Here is a 22076-nt window from a genome sequence, read left to right on the forward strand (position 1 = left end):
CCCAAGGCCTGGGCTTGGGTAAGTATCCCCAGTGACTTCATCCTTGACTTGGGGTTGTATTCTTTAGAGGAGGATGATAGGGATGACAGCATGGGGATCTGGGCTGACGCTCACTCAGGACCAAGAGGATGAATCTCCCTTTATGCTGCAATAAACCTCATATTGTTGTCTAGAGAGTGACAGAAAGTAATGCTACATTCATAAAAATGTAACTGTCTGTGCTAAGTATATAGAATTATAATAAGCATCACAGGAAGAGTTGGAGCTTTGGAAAAGCAGTGGGAACCATCCCTTGAAGGAGCTGCTGTCTTTATTTAAGGGTGAGCCTGACCCTTAGACTCATAGCTTTAATCAGGGCTCCTTCCTGTCCTCACTGTCATCTTCCTCCTATGATCTTGGGCTCCCATTTTCTACCTCCCAAAGTGCAACTTCTTCTTTGAGACCCAGCAGGGAGGTATCTTTCTTTTGAGGAGTTTCCTGCCCCCCTGTCTTGTGACAGGCATTTTCCTTCTTGTGGCCAGTTCAAGTTCTTTTTGAAGCTCCCTTTTTCCAAGAAACCGATGATCGGTTGGAAGAAGGTGGGGTTTTTCTCATTCCCCTGTCCACGTGCTGCTTTTAAGCGACTGGCTCTCCTTCTCTGTACAGTATTCCCAACTGGATAGGGAACTCCCTGTTGCAAAGGTGCCAAAAAAATTATGTGAGCCCGCAAGTCTCAGCATATGGAGCACCAAGAGAAGGAATTCAGTGAATCTGAGCTCTAATTGAGTACTTACTGCAAGTTAGTAATGTGCTAGAAAGTTATGGGGAAATCAATTTGGGATTCATAAATATAAGGAAGAATGTTGCTCCCGTCAGAGCTGAGCTCTTTTAAAATGGAATAGGAAGCCTTTCAAGAGAGTGAGTTACCTATCATTAGAAATGTTCATGTGTAGGCTGAACATACCAGGGCTGATCTGGAAGGAATCCCTGCATGGGGTAGAAGGTTGGCTAGAGAGAGCCTCTATGGTTTCTTCCAAATTTCAAGCTTCTGCAATTTTATTATGGGGTTCTAACCTTGTAATGCAGTTTATATTTCAAAATAGTGTACTTAATTAGTTGTTTTGCTAAACTCCTTCTGAAGTAAATCAGCTTCATACAGTGGTAATTAGTTTATTGGTAGAAACAATGACTGAGTCTGAAGCATGCATATTTTTATGTATGTGACAAGGACACAAGAAAGGCTGAGTATTATTATTCATACACTGTTTTCCAGAAATGAGATTTTCTAGTATCCCTGTGAGGATGTAACAGTAACTTAACTAAGTTAATAAATAACATGAAAATAAAGAAACAATCATTAATATGGAATATTAAAAAATGCTGAAGCCAGATTAATCGATCTTCAGACAATTGAGCATAGTTTCTTACACTTGGAGTGAACCCAGAAGATTCTGGCAAGATTATACTTAAGAAGGCACATGTAGCCTTCTCCAAATCGCAGTTCATCCTCTTGCAGTGCTGTCCCTGCTGAGGCACATAGTATGAGACATCTGGAAGACCTGAATTTATGGGCAGAGTGTTGGGCACACTGGAGAGACCATGACTTCTCCGTCAGTTAGCTATAATGATAAAATAAAATGACTACAGTGGCTCAGCCAGAGAGTCTTACTTTGTCCCCAAAAGTCCAGAGACAGGTAGGTGGTTCAAAGATGGTATAACTGTGTGAAGAAACCATCAAGGGTGTAACCTCCTTTTAACTTCAGATCTGCCAACTCTAGTTTGTGGTTGTTGCCCTTTATGTTCAGGATGGCTGCTCTGCCTCAGGCCTTCAAGTATATTCTAGACAAGAAGCAAGTGACCTAGAGGAAGCAATGGTGCCTATTTCAGGAAAGCAAAACTTTCTAAGAAATTCCAGTGAACTTGAACTTATGTCTCATTGGCCCAAACTGTTATATGCTTAGTTCTTGCTGTAGTAGAGCCAAGAAAATATAGTTCTTTCAGTTGGGCTTAGTACTTCCCCAAACCAAACTTAGGTTTTGTTAGTAAATAAGAGGAGGATACATACTGGAGAGGCAACCGTTGTCTGTATCCTGATGAGGTAGACTCTGCTCTCTATTTCGTTTTTTCTGGATGGAGGACCTTTGCTAGACTTTTGAGCAACTGGAGATGCCACTACCTGAAAGACCTTGTGAGGATCTTATACTACTGCCCTTTGCGCATGTCAATATTTAACCCATCAACACATAATTTTGAAATTTTTCTGTCTTCAGGCTGTGAGCCATAGTTGGTCCATTTGCAACCTCAGTGTCCTCCAGGGTCTTCATGGGGACAATCAGCCCCATGCTTGAATACTTTCTGGTGCTATAGAGAAAAGAGTCTGGCACCTAAAGTCATGTTATGAGTTCTTTCTCACATTTCCCCCCAGACCTAAACCAAGTCTCTTCCTCTTGGGCGTGCTGGTCTTGCTGTCTGTTAACAGAAGAGCAAGCACTCCTGTTTGGAACAGACCAACACCTTGAGATTTGTTTAAGCCAAGGAGGAGGTCCTACCTTTAAACAAAAAAGATTTATGGCTTTCCTGATGTACTCCAGGGATTCCTGTCTGACAGTGCTCAGGAGGAACCACTGAAAAAGAATTCTAACATTTTAGAGCTGTCAGAGACAAAAATTGACAAAGACAAAAAATGTCCAACTCAGCCTCTCATGTGGCAAAGGAGGGCACTGAGACTTGAGAGGATGCGTGTCTTACTCCAGGTGTGGTACGGCAGAACTCAGAGGTCAAAAACTAGGGGAAGAAGATTGCATGGGGAGAGGTAGAGTGCTCTCACCTTCTGAGTAGATTTGTATTACATTTATTATTTAAGCACCTACAGGCATGGGAATACTTCAATGCTATAGACAATTAAGGCAGAAATTATGGGAGGTGGTATAGTGTTGTGCCTGCTTAAATCTAATCCCCTCTCTTTTATGCTCTGGTTTGTGATGCTTATCTGCTTCTTAAGTTTACTCCCCTGTAAAATAAAAGCAATGGTAACACACCTCATGTGGTTTTAGGAGGAATAAATGGAGTTGCCACTTAGAACAGTACTCAGTTATAATATAGAAATATTATAATATAGAAATGTTTGCTATCATTATGATTAGTCATCTCCTCTTCTCAACAGATTAAGAGTCTTTGAATCTTGCACGATGGCCATTGCACACCTTGCAGAAGCACAACAAAGAGCCAGTGGGGATATTAATTTTAAGTCAGGATGGTTGGTCCTTGTTACCAGCACCAAGGGATTCTCCTATCACAAATAATGGGATTATCCCCCAAGTAGGTCAGGATGGCACAAAATACATGATCTGTGATAAGAAATACTTTTCTGATCTACTTTTATGACTATCCTATGCCTTTTCTGCCAGTATTTTAATTTTCAGTAGATATGCCTGCTTTGTTTCTTTTCTTTTTTAAAATGTGGTCAGCTTCACACACTAACTAGTCTTTTGTATCAGCTATATAAGAAGCAACTAACACTAAAGACGTTTGCATGGAATTCTTACACCAAATCAGCTTTTTCTTAAAGATCTCTTTAATTGGACAATACTTTAATTCTCTAAACAATGTTATGGTAGTTGACCACATTTTGAAATTATCTTTGTCTTGTTTGGTACTTGAGTGGCATGAAAAATTTCCCTCTGCTTCCTTACCCCTCTCCCAAGGGGTCATTTTCCCCGCTCTTTTCTCTGCCCTGCCTGGCCTCTGACCCTGCCCAACTCTGCTGTTTCCATGGGCTTCTGAATCTAATTAATGTCTCAGTGGCTGTATAAGTGAATTATGTAGGCAGGAGGATGTTGGAAAGTTTGAGGAAGGTACGTACATTCCTTAGGGAAAACCTGGTTTTGTAAAAAAAAAAAAAAAAAAAAAAAAAAAAATATATATATATATATATATATATATATATATGGAATGCACTTGGAGGAGGTAGAATGTTAGTAACATACTTATACTCATTAAGTATCTCTTGCTTGATGAGCAGATGCAAATTTAGGAGCTTCTCTTTTGACATGTGGGCAATAATCAGTCATTATAGAATCTGGCTGAGGGGACAGATAATCCAAATATTGCCACCACTGCAACACAAGTGGCACGCAACTAGGGTATTGGCACCCCTTCCCCTCCCCCTCCATTTTGCAGCCAGGTCACAACCACTTGTGGGAAGCATGTCCTTAGATAATCTCTGAAATAACCCTGGCTACTAGGGTCACAAGTCCTTCTCAAACTCTCCAGGGTGTGAGCAGGCAAGGGGGAGGGGCCAGAGTGCTGAAGTTCTCTGCCAGAGGATACTGTCAGAGAGCCCAAGGCAGAGATGGTCCCTATGCCCCATGTTTCCATGGAAACATAGGAGGAGTGATGACAGCCAGCACAGCCACACCATCTGCTCAGGACCTGGTGAACGATGAGAAAAATAGAAAAAGAAAGGCACCTCAGATCCTAGGTTAGAACCACTCTGAGATACCAGTACAGAGGGAAAGGCACTAGAACTCCTAGTGGATTAAAACCCAAGCTGTCCTGGGGCTCAACATATTAGCATGTAATTTGCAAGCAGAAAGCCTAGGGGGCTTATCCTGCAATCCCTAGATACAGTTACAAACACTCAAGAAGCCTCTGGAAGGAGAAGCAGACTGTGATGCGTCTGCAGCCTAGCTGGAACTGGAGAGAAGGTGCAGTGACAGTGACAAGCAATGCTGCAGGAGGTGGGTTGGGGGCTCCCCTGACCTTCCAACAGGAACACCTGCACGGCTGGCTTTTAGCCAGGCATATTTTTCTGGGGGAAGGGTGGGAATTATACAAGGAAAATTTCCACCTGGTCACTCACAATCGTGACCTTCTGAGTCGTAGCCACATCTTCAGAATCAGACATGAATTAACATAGCCATGCAAAGTTTCTCTTCTCTCAATTTGTACCCAAAGAGAGATCTTTGTTAGACGCCACAGATTTGCTTCTGGGTCCGTTTTGGAGGCTTTCAGTTCTAGGTTGGTGGAATGTGAGTGGGGTCCTTGCTGGGTGCACTCGTAGGCCTGCCCCAAGACTGATCAGGGTTCATTTCTCAGCCCTTTCTGTTCATAGATCTAGCTTACAAAAAAGCCAACCCTGACTCAGGGAGCCAATAGCTCCTCCCTTAGCTAACTCCCCCAGCGGCTCTTCAGAGCTGGGTGGTTTCATTCAGCTCTCTGTAGTGTTATCTGCATCTATCCAGGGAAGGGGGGAGGGAGTCCCTCAAGTCTGAAGGTCTTTAGTATGCATGGAAGCTACATCTGCTTTATAGGAAACACCAGTTCTTATTTTTAATTTAGGGAGTCTCTTACTCCTTTGCAAAACAAAACAAAAACAAAACCCCCAAAACCTCCCTTTTAGTTCTGGCATTCTAATCCCAGGAAGTCCAAACTTTTTTTGCTTCTTATTAAGGATTTAAAGTTTTGACAGCTAGATTGCGCACTTGTTTTGGTATGTGTATCTAGAGTCTAGAAGATAATGGGAACATCTTAATCCACCAGGTAAATAAAAATAATGAAAAGATCACCCTATAAAGGTTCTCATTAACTGCTCTACATCTTACTTGCAAGTGCTATTAATTTATTTCTATGACAACTTAGTAAAAATGCTACCTACAGGTATGATTTGGGTTTCTTCAAAAGACCATATTCTCGGGGTGCCTGGATGGCTCAGTCTGTTGGACGTCTGACTTCGTCTCAGGTCATGATCTCACTGCTTGTGAGTTGGAGCTCCGCATCGGGCTCTGTGCCGACAGCTCAGAGCCTGGAGCCTGCTTCAGATTCTGTGTCTCCCTCTCTCTCTGCCGCTCCCCTGCTCGTGCTCTCTCTCTCTCAAAAGTAATAAACATTAAAAAAAAAAAAAGACCGTATTCTCCAACTGGACACTATACACAAAAACATACACTGGAAATAAATGTATTAACATAACTTCCTCTATGTTACAGGCCCCAAACAGAAAATAAGGGCTATTCCTGAAGAAAGATAAATACCCACACTGAAATTGCTTTGGGCTCAAAGTACATTCATGTATTAACACGAGGCACTGTGTTTAAATGCAAATATAAATCTACCCATTACTATGTGACTTTTGAGGAGAGGCCTTTTTTGAGTAAACCACTCCACCAGCTCTATACCCCCCAGCGCTTTCTCTCTTTCCTTTTCTGGGACCATCTATTTATCATCAGTCTCTGTGGTGGTGAGGGCCAATCTGTATCTTAAGCTTCAAGCCCAGGATGGGACTCCCAGTAAACATGGTTCTGTTTGTTCTCCAGCAGCCCCTCTTTGTATAAACAGATGTGGTGGGAAGGGAAGGAAAGCCAGATCTCTGTGAGGGGTGGGAGGTCTCCTTTCTGGAGAAGCTTCCAGGCTGCAGCCCTGAGCACAGGGACAGGATGCATTTATTGTTCAGGCAGGGGAACTTGCAGTTCTTCCAGAGAGGGGCTGTTCTTCTCACTCTCCTCCACCCTCCACCGCCTTCCTTTGTTCCTGGGAATGCTGTCTGGATGTCTCAGGCATCTCACTTTTGCCAGAGCAAACATTTCCAACAAGGCTTATGCTAAGGAGATATTAGGAAGACAGATTTTTTTTTTTCTTCTCTTCAAATGCACTGTAGATTGGGATTTGGGAAGTTAGCCCTTCACACCTGTACTTTCTCCCCTATTCACATTCTCTTTGTTCTTTTGTAGCCATGTTACTACCTTCAACTAATGAGGGAGGATTTTAGGGGCTGAGAGTTGTCGGCTTGTAAAATAAAAATTCCATTTTCTCAAACTATGTTGATACTCTATCTTAATTGTTTTGCATTTTGCACATTAGTTGTGGATGCTAATAAAGGAAGGACTACTTCAGAGCTGGGGGAAGACAAGGGGGCTGAACATTTTGTAATCCAACCCAGATAGGTAAGAATTCTTATTGGTCTTTTCTTCTTCCACATGTTGTCCAGACTTAGTTGGTTAATCCTCATTCAGAGGTCAGGGAGGTGAGGAGGACTGATGGAGGGATCCTGTGACTTCTCTCCAAGGGTCTAGATTTCTGGTGGCTCCAGTCAGTGGTCCTTCTTGTTGAGAATGAACAAAGGGGAGAGTATTGGAAAGGCCTCCGGAACCACAGGGAATTGGGGGTTTGGTGCAAGTGATGGAGTATAACCACACTGCTCTGTACCGTTCTCTCCAGGAATTCTCTGGAATCCTCAGTGAGGCTCCCAGAGCTGTGGCCAAGAGGACAGGAAAGTCAGGCAACTGAGGGAGGGTTCTGGTTTTGGCCAGCTGTGGTGGAAAAACAGGGCCATGGTCCTCATCTAGGCACGGGCTTCTCAGCACGTTTGTAAAAGTAAGGGAAGGGGGGAGGACTGTTCTTTACAATCAAGGAAGTCATAATAAAAAGGACCTGATTTTTAGCAGCCACAAGGATACTCTGTCGTCCTTCCAGCTGACAATATGCCACTCTCCAGACAGGAGATGGGGCGAGAAGTTAACAGTCTACACCCAGAGGCCTGTCCCCTCTCCCAGTAAGAAATAAAAAGAAAGAAGGTTAGTTTCCAGGGACGGCCAGCTGGAGGATGCTGGGACCCCCGCTGTAGGCCAAACTGCAGGTCCTGTCAGAAGAGGTTTCCTCCCTTTCACTTAACTTACTGACTCCAGATATTTTAAACGATTTGTTTACAGCGCGGCTGCAGGCAGCTCAGTTAACTCTCCCGGTGCCTGGGGCGGCCAGGGAATTTCCCAGCACGCCCTCCAGTTCTGCAGCCTGCACTCCGCCCGCGGGAGCGCCTGGCAGGGTCCGGGGAATTCTGGGCCCCCAGCGAAGTGCGTGCTGCCCGGGCAGGGCCGGGTGGGGCCGGGCAAGGGCGAGAGGCAGAAGATGCGGCAGGCCGGGCCCGGCTCAGCATCCCGCTGCGCTCGGCACCGCCGCCTTTCCCTTCTCCCCGGCTCGCAGGACCGCCCCGGGCGGCCCCGGGCGGCGGCGGGTCAGACGGGCCTCGGGGTCGCAGGGCGAGGGGGCGGCGCGGCCTGCGAGCGCCGCGGGACCCCGGTGAGCGGCGCGGGGAGCGCAGGGGCGCGCGGGGCGGGCGCGGCGCGGGGCTCACGGCGCGCGCGCGCCTCGGCCTCGCCCGCGCACACGCGCCTCCCCGAGGAGAAAGAGGCGGGCGGGCGGGCGCAGAGCTCCGCGGCGGCGGCGGCGGCGGCTGCAGCGGGCCGGGCCGCCGCGAGGGAGGGGAGGAGGGGCGGGCGCGGGGAGGGAGGGGGGCGAGGCGGCGGCGGCGGCGGCGGCGGCGGCGCGGCGAGCTCGCCGCTCTCTCCTGAGTGTGCCTGCGCGCGAGCCGGAGAGCGGGTGAGTGCGCCGGCCGCTGCCGCCCGCCCGGCGGACCGGGAGTCGGGGGCGGGGGGCGCCGGGAAGCGCGACCCGGGGGCGGGCAGCGGGCGGGCGGCGGCCGCTCCGGCTCGGCCGGGATGCACCTTGAGCGGCGCTTTTCGTTGCAGCGCGCGGGCGGCCCGAGCCTCGGCGGCGGCGGCGGCGACGGCGGCGGCGCTGACACCTCCCACCATGGACAGCTTCGACTTAGCCCTGCTCCAGGAATGGGACCTCGAGTCGCTGTGGTGAGTCCCGGTGCCCGCCGCCTGGGCAGGCGGGAGTGGCGAGGGGCGGCCGCGGCGGCCCGCGCGCCCTTACCTGGGCCGGGGGCTCCGGGCAGCCGGCCGCCGTGGGGGTGGGGTGGGTCAGGGGCGCCCGCCCCGCCGGCTCCTTCCTGCCTCCCCGGGATGGATGCACGGCCGCCTTCCCGTCTTCTTGCCCCCCTTTCCTGTCCTCTCCCCCGGTGCTGCCCGCCCCAGCCCAAGGGCTGGTGATCTGGGGAGCCAGGGGCAGAGCGCAGCCATGGAGAGAAAAGGACCCGATTTCTAGAACGTGTCACTAGTGCCTGGGGATCCACCCCTCGGCCCCTAGCCCCTCTCACCTCCCTTCTCTTCATCTGCGCCCTCCCTCATCTCCGAGAGCCTCTGGTTCACACCACCGACCCCCTGGAGTTGGTGCTGCTGCGAAGTGCCCTTAGAGGATGCTCCAGCCTCCTGCCTGGAGGCGCCGGGTCTGGGCGGCTACATCTTTTCTGTCTTCTACCCACTCCCACCCGAGATGGAAAGTGAAGACCAGGGGCAGGGGGCGAGTGCGGGAATTCCAGAGGCCTTGGCCCGGGGGGACTCGATTCCTCGAGGTTCACAATCCCTTTGGGCCCTTTCTTCACACCTCACTACAGTTGTACTCCTCCTCCTCCTCCTCCCCACCCCGGCGCCCCGCGTGTCCCTTTATTCCACGCTCACAGCTCGTAGCCTGGGGAGCGGGCGGCCGGGGGAGCACTCCGGAATCTGTTGCTCCGTGTTCTCACGTTGAAGAGCTGCTGTAGGTAAATCGCCGCTAGAAGCAGTTTAATTCTCGTTGCGGGTTTCTTAAAAATCCCATTGGCTGCTTCAGCATCCCTCTTATCCCCCCACCCCCCTGGCTCCTAAATGTTTTCACCCAGCCCTATTCAGGTGGTAAAATTACTGCCCGCATATTCCTGGAGGAACTTGTGTTATGTTTAATATTTACGGGAATGAACAGCTGCTGGAACAAGCATATTAACTGCACTCTGTTCTGCCTCTGGTAATTTTTTTTTTCTTTAATTCAGTAAAGAGTTCACATGTGTCTAAAACTGCAAGTGGTGTGCACATGAATATGCAATGTACAATTTTAAAGCTAAGCTGCTTTAAGATTTATAGATTGTATAGATGATATGTGGATTATTTCAGTGATTCGGGCTTCTGGTGACTTTTATCTTTCTGAAGCCAGGTGTAACAAACTAAACTGGACACAAAGCAAGTGCATTATCGAGCAGTTTCTTACAAAAGATCCGGTGGAGGATGAGTAGCTCTGCATAATGCTGCTGCTTATAAAATACACAAGGATGGGCCCTATTGTAATAAAACTTTTATATATTACACTGGAAACTTCAAAGAGCCAGTGCAGAAAGAATATGAAACATGTTATTACTCTATAAAAGTTGCTAATTACTGTCTTGTTGCTCCTGGGGTTATTTCAGCCTTTCATTTACAGATACCTATTATTTTACAGGTTTACATTTAGAAATGTTGGTTTCTGGCACAAATTCATTAGGTTTCTAGATAGAAACTGTGCTTTAAATGACTTTTGCTTTTAAAAGACAGTTTTTCAGTCAAAGGGAAGAACTTACTGTTTTGGCATGTTTTTATGGTGCTTGTCAGCTTGCTGACTCAAATTGAAGCCCCCTCATGACTTTCATAAGTACTGTTGTGAAATTACCAGCTATACTCTGTGGGCTTTTCCAGTACGGGGTCTAAGCTTTATTTCTCTTTGCATCCTTAGTTTCCAGCTGGGTTACCTGGAGCACAGTTACATGTTGCATGTCTATTGCATTGACTTGAAATTTACATTAGCTAGGGTACATTTATTCTTTTTAAAAATGAAAAAACTAAGCATTTTTTAAAAGTTGCTGTACATACAATCAGAATTTAATCAGTGCAAGGGTTTATCTTCGGCTTATGAAAACGTGCAGGCTTTCTTGCTTACAATATAGTAGGACAGTTTGGCTTAACTGAAAGAGTGTCTCAAGTTTGCAAATGTAAAGTTTACGTTTGATAAAGGCTAACATATTTATGATATGTTAAAGATCAATCAAACTACTTGAGTATGCATTTCTAACACAGACCTTTTCTCAGTCATGGATGAATTTTTGCATGGTATTTTCTAACTCAGTGTTATGGTTTATTTTTAAGTTTGTAAGTTTTTAAGCTAATGGTTTATTCTTAAGCTTATAAGTAATCCAAAATAACTAACATCGAGTACTTTCTGTGTGTTAAGTGTTTTCGTATCCATTGTTTTCTTATTTGAATCCCATAACAATCCTGGAGGTGGTAAGTGGTAGGAGTCCCATTTAATAGACAAGGAAATGGAGGCTTTGAATGGTAAAATGACTCCACTGAGACCATAAAGCAAATGACAGTAGAAATTTTAAGTTAACATTGACTGAATGCTTACCATTTACCGGGCTCTAAGTACATTACATGTTTTAGCTCATTTAGCCCTCACAGCCACCTTGGTAACAGCATATACTGTTACTATTCCCATTTTACAGGTTGGGAAATTGAGGATGAGAAAGATCAGGGGTAACCTGCCCAAGGTCACACATCTAGAAGTGGAGCAGCTATATTCGAACCAACCATTAACTTCTCAAAACTCAGTTTTCTGACCTTAAATCCAGTGTATTTTCTACAGAGCTGCAGATGTCTCCCAGTTCATGAGGGTGGCTCTGAAGTTAATTACAAAACAAAACCTTGATGGACTGGAAGTTAAGGTTCTGTCAAAATATCAAAGAAAGAGAAGGTCAGAGCCCTAAAAGATATTGATCTAAAATTAAAAATCTAAAAACAGAATACCATGATTTGGGAAATTATGCCTGCCCTATGTGAATTAACCTATAAATATAAGTTTAAAATGAATACCACTGAAAACTTCTTTTTTTAATTCATCTTAGAAAAACACCTGTTTTCTTTGGAGAGGCTGGGGGAAACTACAGGTTAATGGCAAAGGAGAATGGTATTTTAATCCCTAACAATTCTTTCTAACTGGTAGACATTGTTTACCAATAAAACAGATTGCAGTTTGTTAGTTGTGACTGTAGCTTTGAACCTGTCTAGTCGTGGCAGAAATAGTCCCCAAATGCCTGTATACACAGTATAAAGAAAAATGTTCAGTATTGTTGAAAAAAAATCAATATAGACAATCTCTGTTCAATATTCAAGAACCATCTCCTCGGCCTCTTTGCACCCACTCCCCATACTGTCAAAACACCCATAATAATTTTTCAAAGAGGCCTTTAGAGTCTAAATTATCCAGATAGCTGTTTCAACTTTTCCTTTCAGCCTTACTTAAAGTTGAAAAGGGTAGCCCTAATTTCTACTTCTAATTTCACTTCCCGTGTCTGGTTTGAAGCAGAATCTAACCAAGAGAGAGCTTGGAACAAGGTGAAGGCACTCATTCTGCAGTGGCTCCATAAATTCACTGGGTAGAATTGGACCCCTGAAGAGTTGGGGATTCAGGAAGTTTGTAGGGGCAGAAATTCTGAGGAATAGCACCTCTTTCCAACCTCCCACTCTCTTCCCCTCTTCCTGTCTGCTCCTTCCTGTTCTCCGCCAGCTTTTGATCAGTCACTGGACATGTAAGCCATTCCTCAGGGCCTTTAAAATAATGACCATCCTTTTTACTAGGTTAACCATTACTTTCACTGCTGTAAGGGATACAAAGATGAGTAAACTGGGTTGTACATGTGATTATCTAATAGGGGAATGATACGAGTATATAAAGGAAAAGGAGGTTTTCAGCACTGGCGATTCAGAAGAGAGAAAGACCATATTTGGGACTGGGGTGGGTGGTAGAGGAGGGAAAGAGGAAAGATTGAGTTTAAAAAAAAAAAAAAAGGCTTCCATGGAAAAGGTGGCCTTTGAACTAAGCCTTGGAAGATGAATGGGATTTTTACAGATGGTGGGGGTGGGGGTATTGAGAGGACATAGAGGCATCTTGAGCAAAGAAAGAACTTGAACAAAGGCTTTCATGGTGTCTCTGAAAGATCCTTTTATGAATCATGGTGGAATTACCTATACCAAGTATTTTAAAGATGCCAAACTTTTGTAATTATGAGGTAGTTTCAGTGAATGGGAAAGTGTTCCAAATGAACTTAGTAAAAAAATTGTATTTAATCTTCCTTTAAATATAAAACATTTTAGTTATTGGGGAGAAAGTGTCAAAATGTAATAGAAATACTCAGATTTCTCTCTACTACTCCCCTCGCCGTATCCCTCCCCACCCCACCATAGGTTCACATAGGCCAGAATCCATTTACTTTTATTCAAATAGGCATTATACTTTATATTCTTTCAGATTGGAACCTTTGAAGTTGTGATAAATGGATTGTTTCATACTCATCAATTTGTTCAGTAAGCATTCACAGAGTATTAGACATTACTATATGATAGGTACTATAGAACAGTGGCTTTCAAACATTTTACACCATGATGACTCACAGTAATAAACACATTTAACATTGCAACCCTTTGTGCGTACACATACACATAACTGAAATAAATAATTGTCACAAAATAACACTTATCCTTACTATGTGTGATGCACTTTGATATTTTCTATTTTATTTCCATTCTATTAAAAAAATTTTTTTTCCATCTGCCCATGGGTTGAAAACCTCTTGCACCCCCATGTTCCAGTGGGGGAGGGGAGTGAAGCAGAGCTCCTAACAACATAGGGATGCTTCCCAGTCGAACCTACTGACATATTTGGTTCTCTTCAAATCAACTGCCAGCCGACATGCCCAAGCCATGGCTTCATCTATGCCTCCTTTAGTTAGGCTTCCCAGGCCCTGTATAGTGTCAGAAAACTGTTCCAGATTCCTGATCTTGACCCTCAGGTACCTTGACCCTTTCTTACCTTCCTGGAAAAGCAAACATTTTAAGGCCTACCGCAATCCCTGTTGTTGGCTCTTAGTGTCAAAGCAGTTCACCGGAACACAAAAGGCAGGAGAGGTGCACACAGGGACCCTCCACATTCTGTCTGCAGGGTGATGGGTAGAGAGCAGGCCAGTTGGTTGTGCTCATTGTCCATGGCCCTAAGCGGCTGTATGGATGGTCGCAGTGCTTGTCTTTAGTTGAGAGCCCAGAGCATACCCACAGCTTGGGAAAGGTCTCAGCACGTGAGGGGATGAAAATATTTCCCAAAGTGGCTTTCAGGGCAAGGCCCGTGGGCTGCAGCCTCGAAGGGGGCTGGTTGCCTGGGTGCAGGAGGTAGAGAGGTGTTGATGGGAAGCAGTAGAGCACTGGGGGCAGGGAGCTGAGTGCTGCATCCATTTGTGAGAAGCATCAGCCTGGCTGTGGGTAGGTGTGTTTTGGAGAAAACCAGGTGGGAAGACTGGTTGGTGCCTGGTGTTGGAGTTGAGGACTCAGGCTTGGCTGGGGGCCACACTGTTACCAGAGAGGATGTGAACTGGGTGTGCGGATGAATTTTAACCAAATGTCTTTTGATGACGATGAAGATGAGTATTGTGTGTGGGGAAATGATTCCTTCCTGTGTTCCAGATTCTCTTTTGTGAAAATGTAGGAGGGTTATAAAATGCTAGGAATCTATTTTGGGAAAATGTCCCTGTGAACCAGAATGGGTCTAATCAATGACACTTCAGATGTAGCAACTTGTACAAAGCCCTTTGGCATATTGTTGGTTAGCATCGGAGTCAAATTAAGAAGAAAAATAACCTCAAAAGGAATGCAAGATTTTTTGTGTATAAATGGAATTTTTAACCTGGAAGAAGTTTGCCTGTTTAAATTTTCTTTATTTTGAAAACGAAGCCTTGGTAGCAAAATCAAGGCCATAAAAGACAATTTTAATATCATTTAATGGTAACATAATGTTTCCTTGTTTTATTTCAAAGTGAAATCCATAAAACTTATTTTAAATGTTGCCTGTTCTCTTTTGTCTGGGAATTTAATTGAGGTTTCTGAATTCAGCTGGCTCCAACCTTGCTTTCTGTTTGGCCCTGGGCAGCTCACGATTTTTCTCATTTCCTATTCTCAGTCTTGGTTTAATCACTTATAAAATGACAGCACTTATACTGGCCTACCTCATAAGGTTGTGATGTTAAGTAATAAAAGTGTCAATTGCTTTGTGAATGCCAAATGTAGTTCTTTTAATACCCTTCGCTTCCTTAAAAAGTCTCTTTATCATAAACAAGGAAGGATACAGAAAGGCCACATTGGGTCAGGTCATCCATCTGGTACAGAGTTCTCTCTCCAGCAATGGGATCCAGGGACATTTTAGAGTGGAGGTTGGTTGGTAGTTTTTTCTTAGTTGTATATCATAGTCTAGCAGACAAATACACCCTTACTTGTGGTTGTACTAACATATGTAGATATATTAACCATTACATAATCTTTGATGTTTCACTGAGAATGTATTGAATTACCACCCATTACATCAAATGACTTCATTTGGCACTGTGGGTCTCATTAAATTATGTCAGGCTAATCATAATTTAGTTTCAATAGAAACAAAATACACAGTTATTACCAGGGTAAGAGGACACCGCACCATCCAAGAAACTAAATGGGTTTAGTCTGCATAAACTAACCCCTGGGGACATGACAGGGGCCCTGGAGGGGTTGAGGGAGTTTTACTGGGAAGCGGGCATAGAGTTGTTCTGGGTTATTTAAGGGCACCAGTAAGTTCAGGGGGTATGAGAGTATCTAAAGGGGATGTGACCTGGCTGTCTTAGGGTACCAATTACCTGTCTGTAGGAGGCTTATAGATGCTCTGCCTGCTACTCTATAGAAAAGATTCCTGGGTATGTGGACCAGCAGCAGTAAGTTGTCTGAGTTCTTCCAACTTCAGAATCTGTGATCATTTCCATCATAGGAGAGCGGGAATCAAAGTATAGAAGTCATTAATTTTCCCTTGTGTATTTTCCCTTTGTAATTTCTCCACTCACATGTGGAGGATGGCATAGAGGGTACTTAAACTTCTTCACATAATTTCTTCCCAGGGGGCTCATTGTTAGCTGAGGTAAACAAAAAGGACTGTAATTTGAAGACCACTCTAACATAACAACTCAGCTTAGAGTTATGTGTTAACTTGATGCTGAAAATAAGTTTAATTTTACTTTTTTATGGACAGGAAATTAGTTTTCAGAAATCCTCTGGAGTGCTGTAATATGAATCTGTTAGTCTTGGTTAAATCTTTGTTGTCATACCTGTACTGTTTACCTGAGTTATGAAGTGACAGAACATATTTTCTGTCAATGTTCATTGAAATGTTAATTAGTTACCTGGCAGTTTAGATAGAAAAAGCCTTTACTCTAGTGGATCATCACCAGTTCTGGGAAATAATCTGGTTTTGTTTTCCAATTTCAAGATATATTTGTTTTTCTATAAAATATATCTTGAGGAAGAAAAGACCCAGCGCTTAGAAAACTATTTTGAGAACACAGGTCAGCGTACTTAACTGTCACCCAGGCCAGTGCTTCTCAGACATTAATGTGCCTTCAAATAACTTAGGGATCTTGGTAAAATATTTATTATGACTTAATAGGTCCAGGGTGAAGCTATGATTCTGCATTTAAAAAGAATCTCTTTTAACATACTACATATTCTTTTTATTTGAGGGGAGGGGTTGTATAATAACAGTACAATTCCATAATGCCAGGAAGTTACATTCAGATGCAGCATTTATTTTATTTTTGTGGGTCTTTATAATACAATTTTGATGAGTGAGGGGGTGGTTAATTGTATCCTAGTGGGGATAAAGTGGTAAATAAACATAAAAGCCTAAGTAAACAAAGTTTGTAATAAATAGGCTAATCACTTTTTGTAGCATTACAGTTGTTGTTAGTCCTTCGAAGGCTGGGTCCTTCTGCATCAAGAGTGAATGCTCAGAGTAGCTGGATACAGAATCTTACACTTCTGGATTTGTCAGGGAATCTCAGTCCTTCCTGTGGGTGCCCAGGACTCAGACCACATGTCTGCCTTCTCTCCCAAGCCATTCTCTCTTTGGGAGGGAATTGGGGATGCAGGGTGCAGATGGGAGGTGGGTTGGTAGTGGTGGGGGAGAGGGGAATGACTGCACAACCCTGTGGCCAGCATTACAAATTGCAACTTTCCTAGTGTCCTGGGAGAAATCAAAACTCAAGCTCCAAGTGGAACCAAGGGTAAGTCTCAGACACCTAACATGGGAACCTTCTATCCCATTGCTGCCAACTACTGTCTCCCTCAGCCCTGACCAGAGTGCCCTCCTGAGTCCATCCAGTGGGCAGGCATAGCTGCCATTCCTAGGCTTAATTTTCCAATCCTATTTCATTAGAAAAGTAAGTGCAGATAGGAATGATTATGTGAGCAAATATAACACAGTTGACTTTGAATGTGCTGTCAGGTTGGCAGGAAATTTATTTACTTTATCTTCTTAATGAGAGAGAGAGAGAGAGAGAGAGAGAGAGAGAGTGTGTGTGTGTGTGTGTGCGCGCGCGTGTGCATGCCATTCTCTGAAATGGTGCAGAAGACTGTTGCTGATTAAGAGCAAGCCACATTGGGTGTAAACAATTGTGACTATTTCAGATTTGGAAAAGAAAGCTGATTTTAAGGAATAGTAGTGACCAGTTCAAATCTTGCAGCCTTGGGACACATGTGAACCCACAGAGGAAGTGCTCACAATAGCTTTTAGCCCATTGTTTGTGGCAAGACTCCTCATTTCTACTTTTAGTGGCCATGATGCTGCCTTATACATCATAATCCAGTATGCTGACTAATTGTGTTTAATAATTTCTTTTAATTATGCAACATTATATTCCTCTAATTTAACTTTTCTTTCAGGTTGGGGGGAGGTGAGGGAAACTATTTCCCTCAAGCATGAAGATAGGTCAGGCCCATAATAAGGAAGGCAAGTGTTTGGTTATTGCTTTGGTTTGTACTAGTATTATCAAATTAATGTATTTTCTTTTACACGAGAGAAAACACTATTTATTGGCTATCAGTATATGGTACAAATCACAGAATAGTCAGGTGATTTAGACAACTCTCAACAAAACAAAACAAAAACAAAAAGGACTCAGAGTCAGCCGTTTGCTCTGTTGGGTCCTAAGAGGAAATACCCAGGAGTTCTTTAAGAACAAAAAAGCAGCTGATGATGGTCAGCTAAATTCTGAACTTTGGTTACATTATTCAGGCTTTTGGCCTTGACTGAGAAGATAGCCATCAGCATGGCCCTCCCTACTTGCTCCCTTTCATACCAACCGTATTCCATGGCGGAGAGCATACTGGTGTCATTTTTCAGAACTGAGCAGGAAAATGCTGTTGGAATTTGAGGACTTTACCTCAGGCTGAGAGGCCTGTATCTTCAAGGGCCATGGATTCTGCAGCTCACTGAAATAGAGGCTCAGGATCCATAGTGTTCTGGTCCATCCACTTTCTGAAATGTCCTGCCAGGTCCTCTCCTGGTCTGCAGCAGTGGTGAAAATGAGGATTCACCTTGTGGGAGTGTGGGACCCTTTGAGCAAAATCTCTGAGCTGTCTGTTTTCCTGAGGAAATAGGTAGCAGCATCAGCAGTAATGGGAAAACCATATTATTCCAACCGACATCCATATGGAAGAGCCTTCTCTTTTTGATGTAAAATCAAATGGTGTAATATTTTCCTGTGGTATACCAGTTGTACCTCTGGCTGTGTAACTCTGTAGGATGAAGCCTTTGACCTACCCTGCGTTGTCCGGGCTCAGGTTAGGGTGATGCAGATAAAGTCCATGCTGTGTCTGAGCACCAGACACATCTGCTGCTGCAGGGTATTCGGAGCGTGGGACAGATGTTGCGTGCAGAGCCTGCTGCGTCCTCAGAAGTGTGTCCATGTGTAGTGCAGGGCTGCTTAGCTGGTACCACATGGACTCTCCTATTTCTGTTCCTTTCATTGAAGATAGGTCCTTCTCCAGAATATGGCATGACTTCTTCTGAGAACTAAATCTTTAAGGTGACTTTCCTTTAGAGTGTTTTGCTCTGTTTTTGATAAGTAGATTTTAATCTTTTAGTATGAGCAGAATACCTGAGAAAATTCTCTTGTGGGAGAGCTGGCGTATTTTACCTGCTACCTAGCCACCTTCTCCCTCCCTCCCTTCAGCTTGAATGAATACTCCAAGGCTGAGTTAACAAGTTCTCAGTATGGAAATTAAATATTTATAGTCTAAAAAGGAAGTATGGTATTTTAGTTTCTAATATTTAGGTAGATAATTAGTTACATAAATTAGTTTCTATTCTTTTCCTTACTCTTATCCCTCAGCATGACAAAAGTAAATTTTAAAGTCCTAGGATATCATATACAATAATGTAACACAGTATAGATGCTTCAAGCTGCTCTTTGTAACTTTCTTCCTCTAGATTTATAGGTTTCTGGGTTGAGATGAGCAGCCATTTATTGAACCATTCACAGAAGTGAATAGACCACTTTTCTAGCCCTTGATGTGTTTATACTTTAGCCTGGAACAGATTATTTCAAATAATCTCAGTAGAGTTTTTATATGCTCTAATCGGGAATCCTGTGGAGTACATAAAAGGGTACCCTACTCAGTGTGGAGTTTTAGGGAAGATTCCTGGAGAAAATGACATCTAATTTGAGTTTTATAGGATGAATAGGAATTAGGCTGGGAGTAGGGTGAATGTGGGTGGGTACAATGGTGCAAAGAGTGAGCAAAGGCACAAAGGTGGAAAGTAGCATGATGTGAACAGCAGTGAATGCAGATAAGTTACAGGTCTGAAGCATTCAAGATGAGGAGTAGCAGGAGAGGAACTGGGGGAGAGGAGCCCGGGAGCCAGGCCTTTGAGGGCCTTGCTTGGCATTCAGAGATTTTGAACATTTTCTATTAGATGATAGTCTGCTATTGAGGGTTTTGCGCAGGAGAACAAAATGGTCACATGTTCTTTTTGTTTTTATTTGTAGAAGGCATTGTCCATGGATGAGTCTGGTGCCTCTGAGGGGCCACATCTGAAGGATCAGGAGGTCAGTCAGGGAGTGCTAGCTGCCAAGGCACAGCCAATGAGGATGGTGGGGAGGAGGCAGCGGAGAGGTGTTTAGGAGATTACATTAGCAGAATTTGCTGACTGACTAGACAGATGAATCAGGGAGGATGAAGGACCAAAGATACTTTTAGAATACTTAGCTTGTGTGATGAGGTAGGGAATAGAAGAGGAGGAGCAAGCTGAATGGAGAAAGATGAAGTGGTTGGATTTAAATATGTTGCATTTGAAATGCCTTTGGGCCATCCAGGTAGAATTGCCTGTAGAAAGTTTGCGGTTCAGAAGGTTAGGACAGAAATAAAGATTCGGGAGTTATCAGCATACAGGTATAGATGACATCTGTGGTTTGGGCAAGATTATCCAGGGAGAGAGGAGAAAATGAGAATTAAGCTGAGGACCCAGAGGGGTAGTGGTAGGGAAAGCAGCCCTTGAAGGAGGTTGAAAAGAAATGGTTGGAAAGGTAGGAGACCATGAGAAAGTGGCATCCCAGGTCAACTGCTTTAGAGTAGTCATTTAACATGAGAAGGTTGAGGTGGTTTATGGAGTTGGCAGTGGGGGTGCAAAAAGGAATGAGAGATGTGTAAGGGGTGATTATGAATGGTCTCCTCTTGAAAGGAAAGATGGGGCAAATGAATGGAGGCATGTCTCAGAGAAGGAACAGGGCAGGCTGGGCCAGGCCCAGAATAAGAGGAAGAACGTGTGGGTGGTTATAGATGTAGATACAATGGGGGTGGTGGGTGGAGACTTTTTAAAAACGTATCTGTGAGAAAAGGAAGTTTCAGGGCATGGAACCATAGAGAAGAAGATAGTATTGAATATTAGACTCTTAAATGTAAATAATAAATGTTTCATAGATAGTTTTGAACACATGACTAATGAATGAAAAGTCTGCATAAGCCACTTTAGCATAAATCTATGTCATACCATCTGTAATTTAATTAGAATGTTTTTTAAATTTTTTTTTTTCAACGTTTATTTATTTTTGGGACAGAGAGAGACAGAGCATGAACGGGGGAGGGGCAGAGAGAGAGGGAGACACAGAATCGGAAATAGGCTCCAGGCTCTGAGCCATCAGCCCGGAGCCCGACGCGGGGCTCGAACTCCCGGACCGCGAGATCGTGACCTGGCTGAAGTCAGACGCTTAACTGACTGCGCCACCCAGGCGCCCCTAGAATGTTTTTTAAAGTAATTTTGATTCAGAAGTAATTGGATGAAGCTACATAGCCAGGAAAAAAATTGTAGATTTTTTCTAATTGAAGACTGTTTAAAATGGATTTTTAAAAATTGTTTTCAAACACACAAGACTGACAGAGTGCGATGCCCTAGGATGTTGTTCTGACATAAAATGGCTGTATCTCCTTAGAAAGGTACCTTGACCTCCTATCTCAACTTTAACCCATACCCATATGATTGCTGCCCAGTTTTGGACTTAGAATGACCTCAGATTCTCCAGCTGGATGACAGCCCACTGTGGTCTGTACAGTGAACCTAAGTGATGTAGTAATTGTTTCTACAGACTTCAGATTTGGGTACTTTTTATTCTTTTGATTCCCTTCTATTATCACTGCATTAATTGCTGCTACAGAACATAGGATAGTTTTACATCAAATTGCCTGATTCTGGCAAACCAAAAGATGAGTCATTACATATTTCTTTCATACTGAATTGTGAAATCAACATTCCCTAAAGGTTGTTTATGACATCTATCAGGTTTGTCTACTTACAGATAAATTAAAATGACAAAGTGGGTTAGATGCTAGGGTTGTAGTTTGTTTTAGTCAGCTTTTGTCAGGCAATGCTGTGGTAATAACCCCTGGATCTCAGTGGTTTACAATCTCAAAGTGTAATTCTTAGCCATATTACGTGGCAGTTGAAGGTCAGCTGTGCCCTAGTGTGTTTTCTTCATTCTGGGACTTAGGCTGACAGAGTGCACCTTTTTGGAACATGCCATCCGCTGGGTGGAGGGAATAAAGGAGCTTTTGCTGGATGTGGAATACTGTCATATGGCTCCCATTTCATCGGCCTAATCAGTCATAAGCCCAAGCATGACATTGGTAGGGAGGGCAAAGGTTGTCTTTTCATAAAACAGCACTGCCAGTCGCATGGCAGCCAGCAGGAAGGCATAGCCTTGTAAAGGGAGGCAATGAAAAATTGAAAACAATGATATAGTCTATTATGCAATTCATCAGTATTTTGTTGTTGTTGTTGACACTGTTAATTAGTATTTTTTAATTAAAGGAAAATAGCAAGATTCAGAAAAGAGCTCCCAGAATTGTCTGGTAGCATGTTATAAAAGTTTTCTGTCTTTTGGCCTATGGTTTTCTTTTTATTGGAATTTATCACCTTTTTTGAATTTACATTGCAAAAAGAGTACCTGATGAAAAAAAGTTAGTGAAATGCTTTTATCCAAAGAGGCAAAGTTTCCGTGTTACTGGCTTTACAATATT

The 22076-nt window shown here is 43.9% G+C and overlaps 1 protein-coding gene across 2 annotated transcripts in view; it reads left to right on the forward strand.

Moving 5' to 3' along the window:
* Positions 1-22076, forward strand: part of AFF3 (ALF transcription elongation factor 3) — a 572861-nt gene that overhangs the window by 33619 nt on the left and 517166 nt on the right. Inside the window, exon 2 of one of the 2 annotated variants that reach the window (XM_047854476.1) lies at positions 8499-8615. The exons of the other annotated variant lie outside the window; for it this stretch is intronic. Within the exon in view, the coding sequence (XP_047710432.1) occupies positions 8563-8615 (53 nt within the window). The 5' untranslated portion in view covers positions 8499-8562. The remainder of the gene's footprint in view (positions 1-8498; positions 8616-22076) is intronic. 2 annotated transcript variants of the gene reach the window in all.

Source organism: Prionailurus viverrinus, chromosome A3 (assembly GCF_022837055.1).
Source record: "Prionailurus viverrinus isolate Anna chromosome A3, UM_Priviv_1.0, whole genome shotgun sequence".
NCBI classification, from domain to species: Eukaryota; Metazoa; Chordata; class Mammalia; order Carnivora; family Felidae; genus Prionailurus; species Prionailurus viverrinus.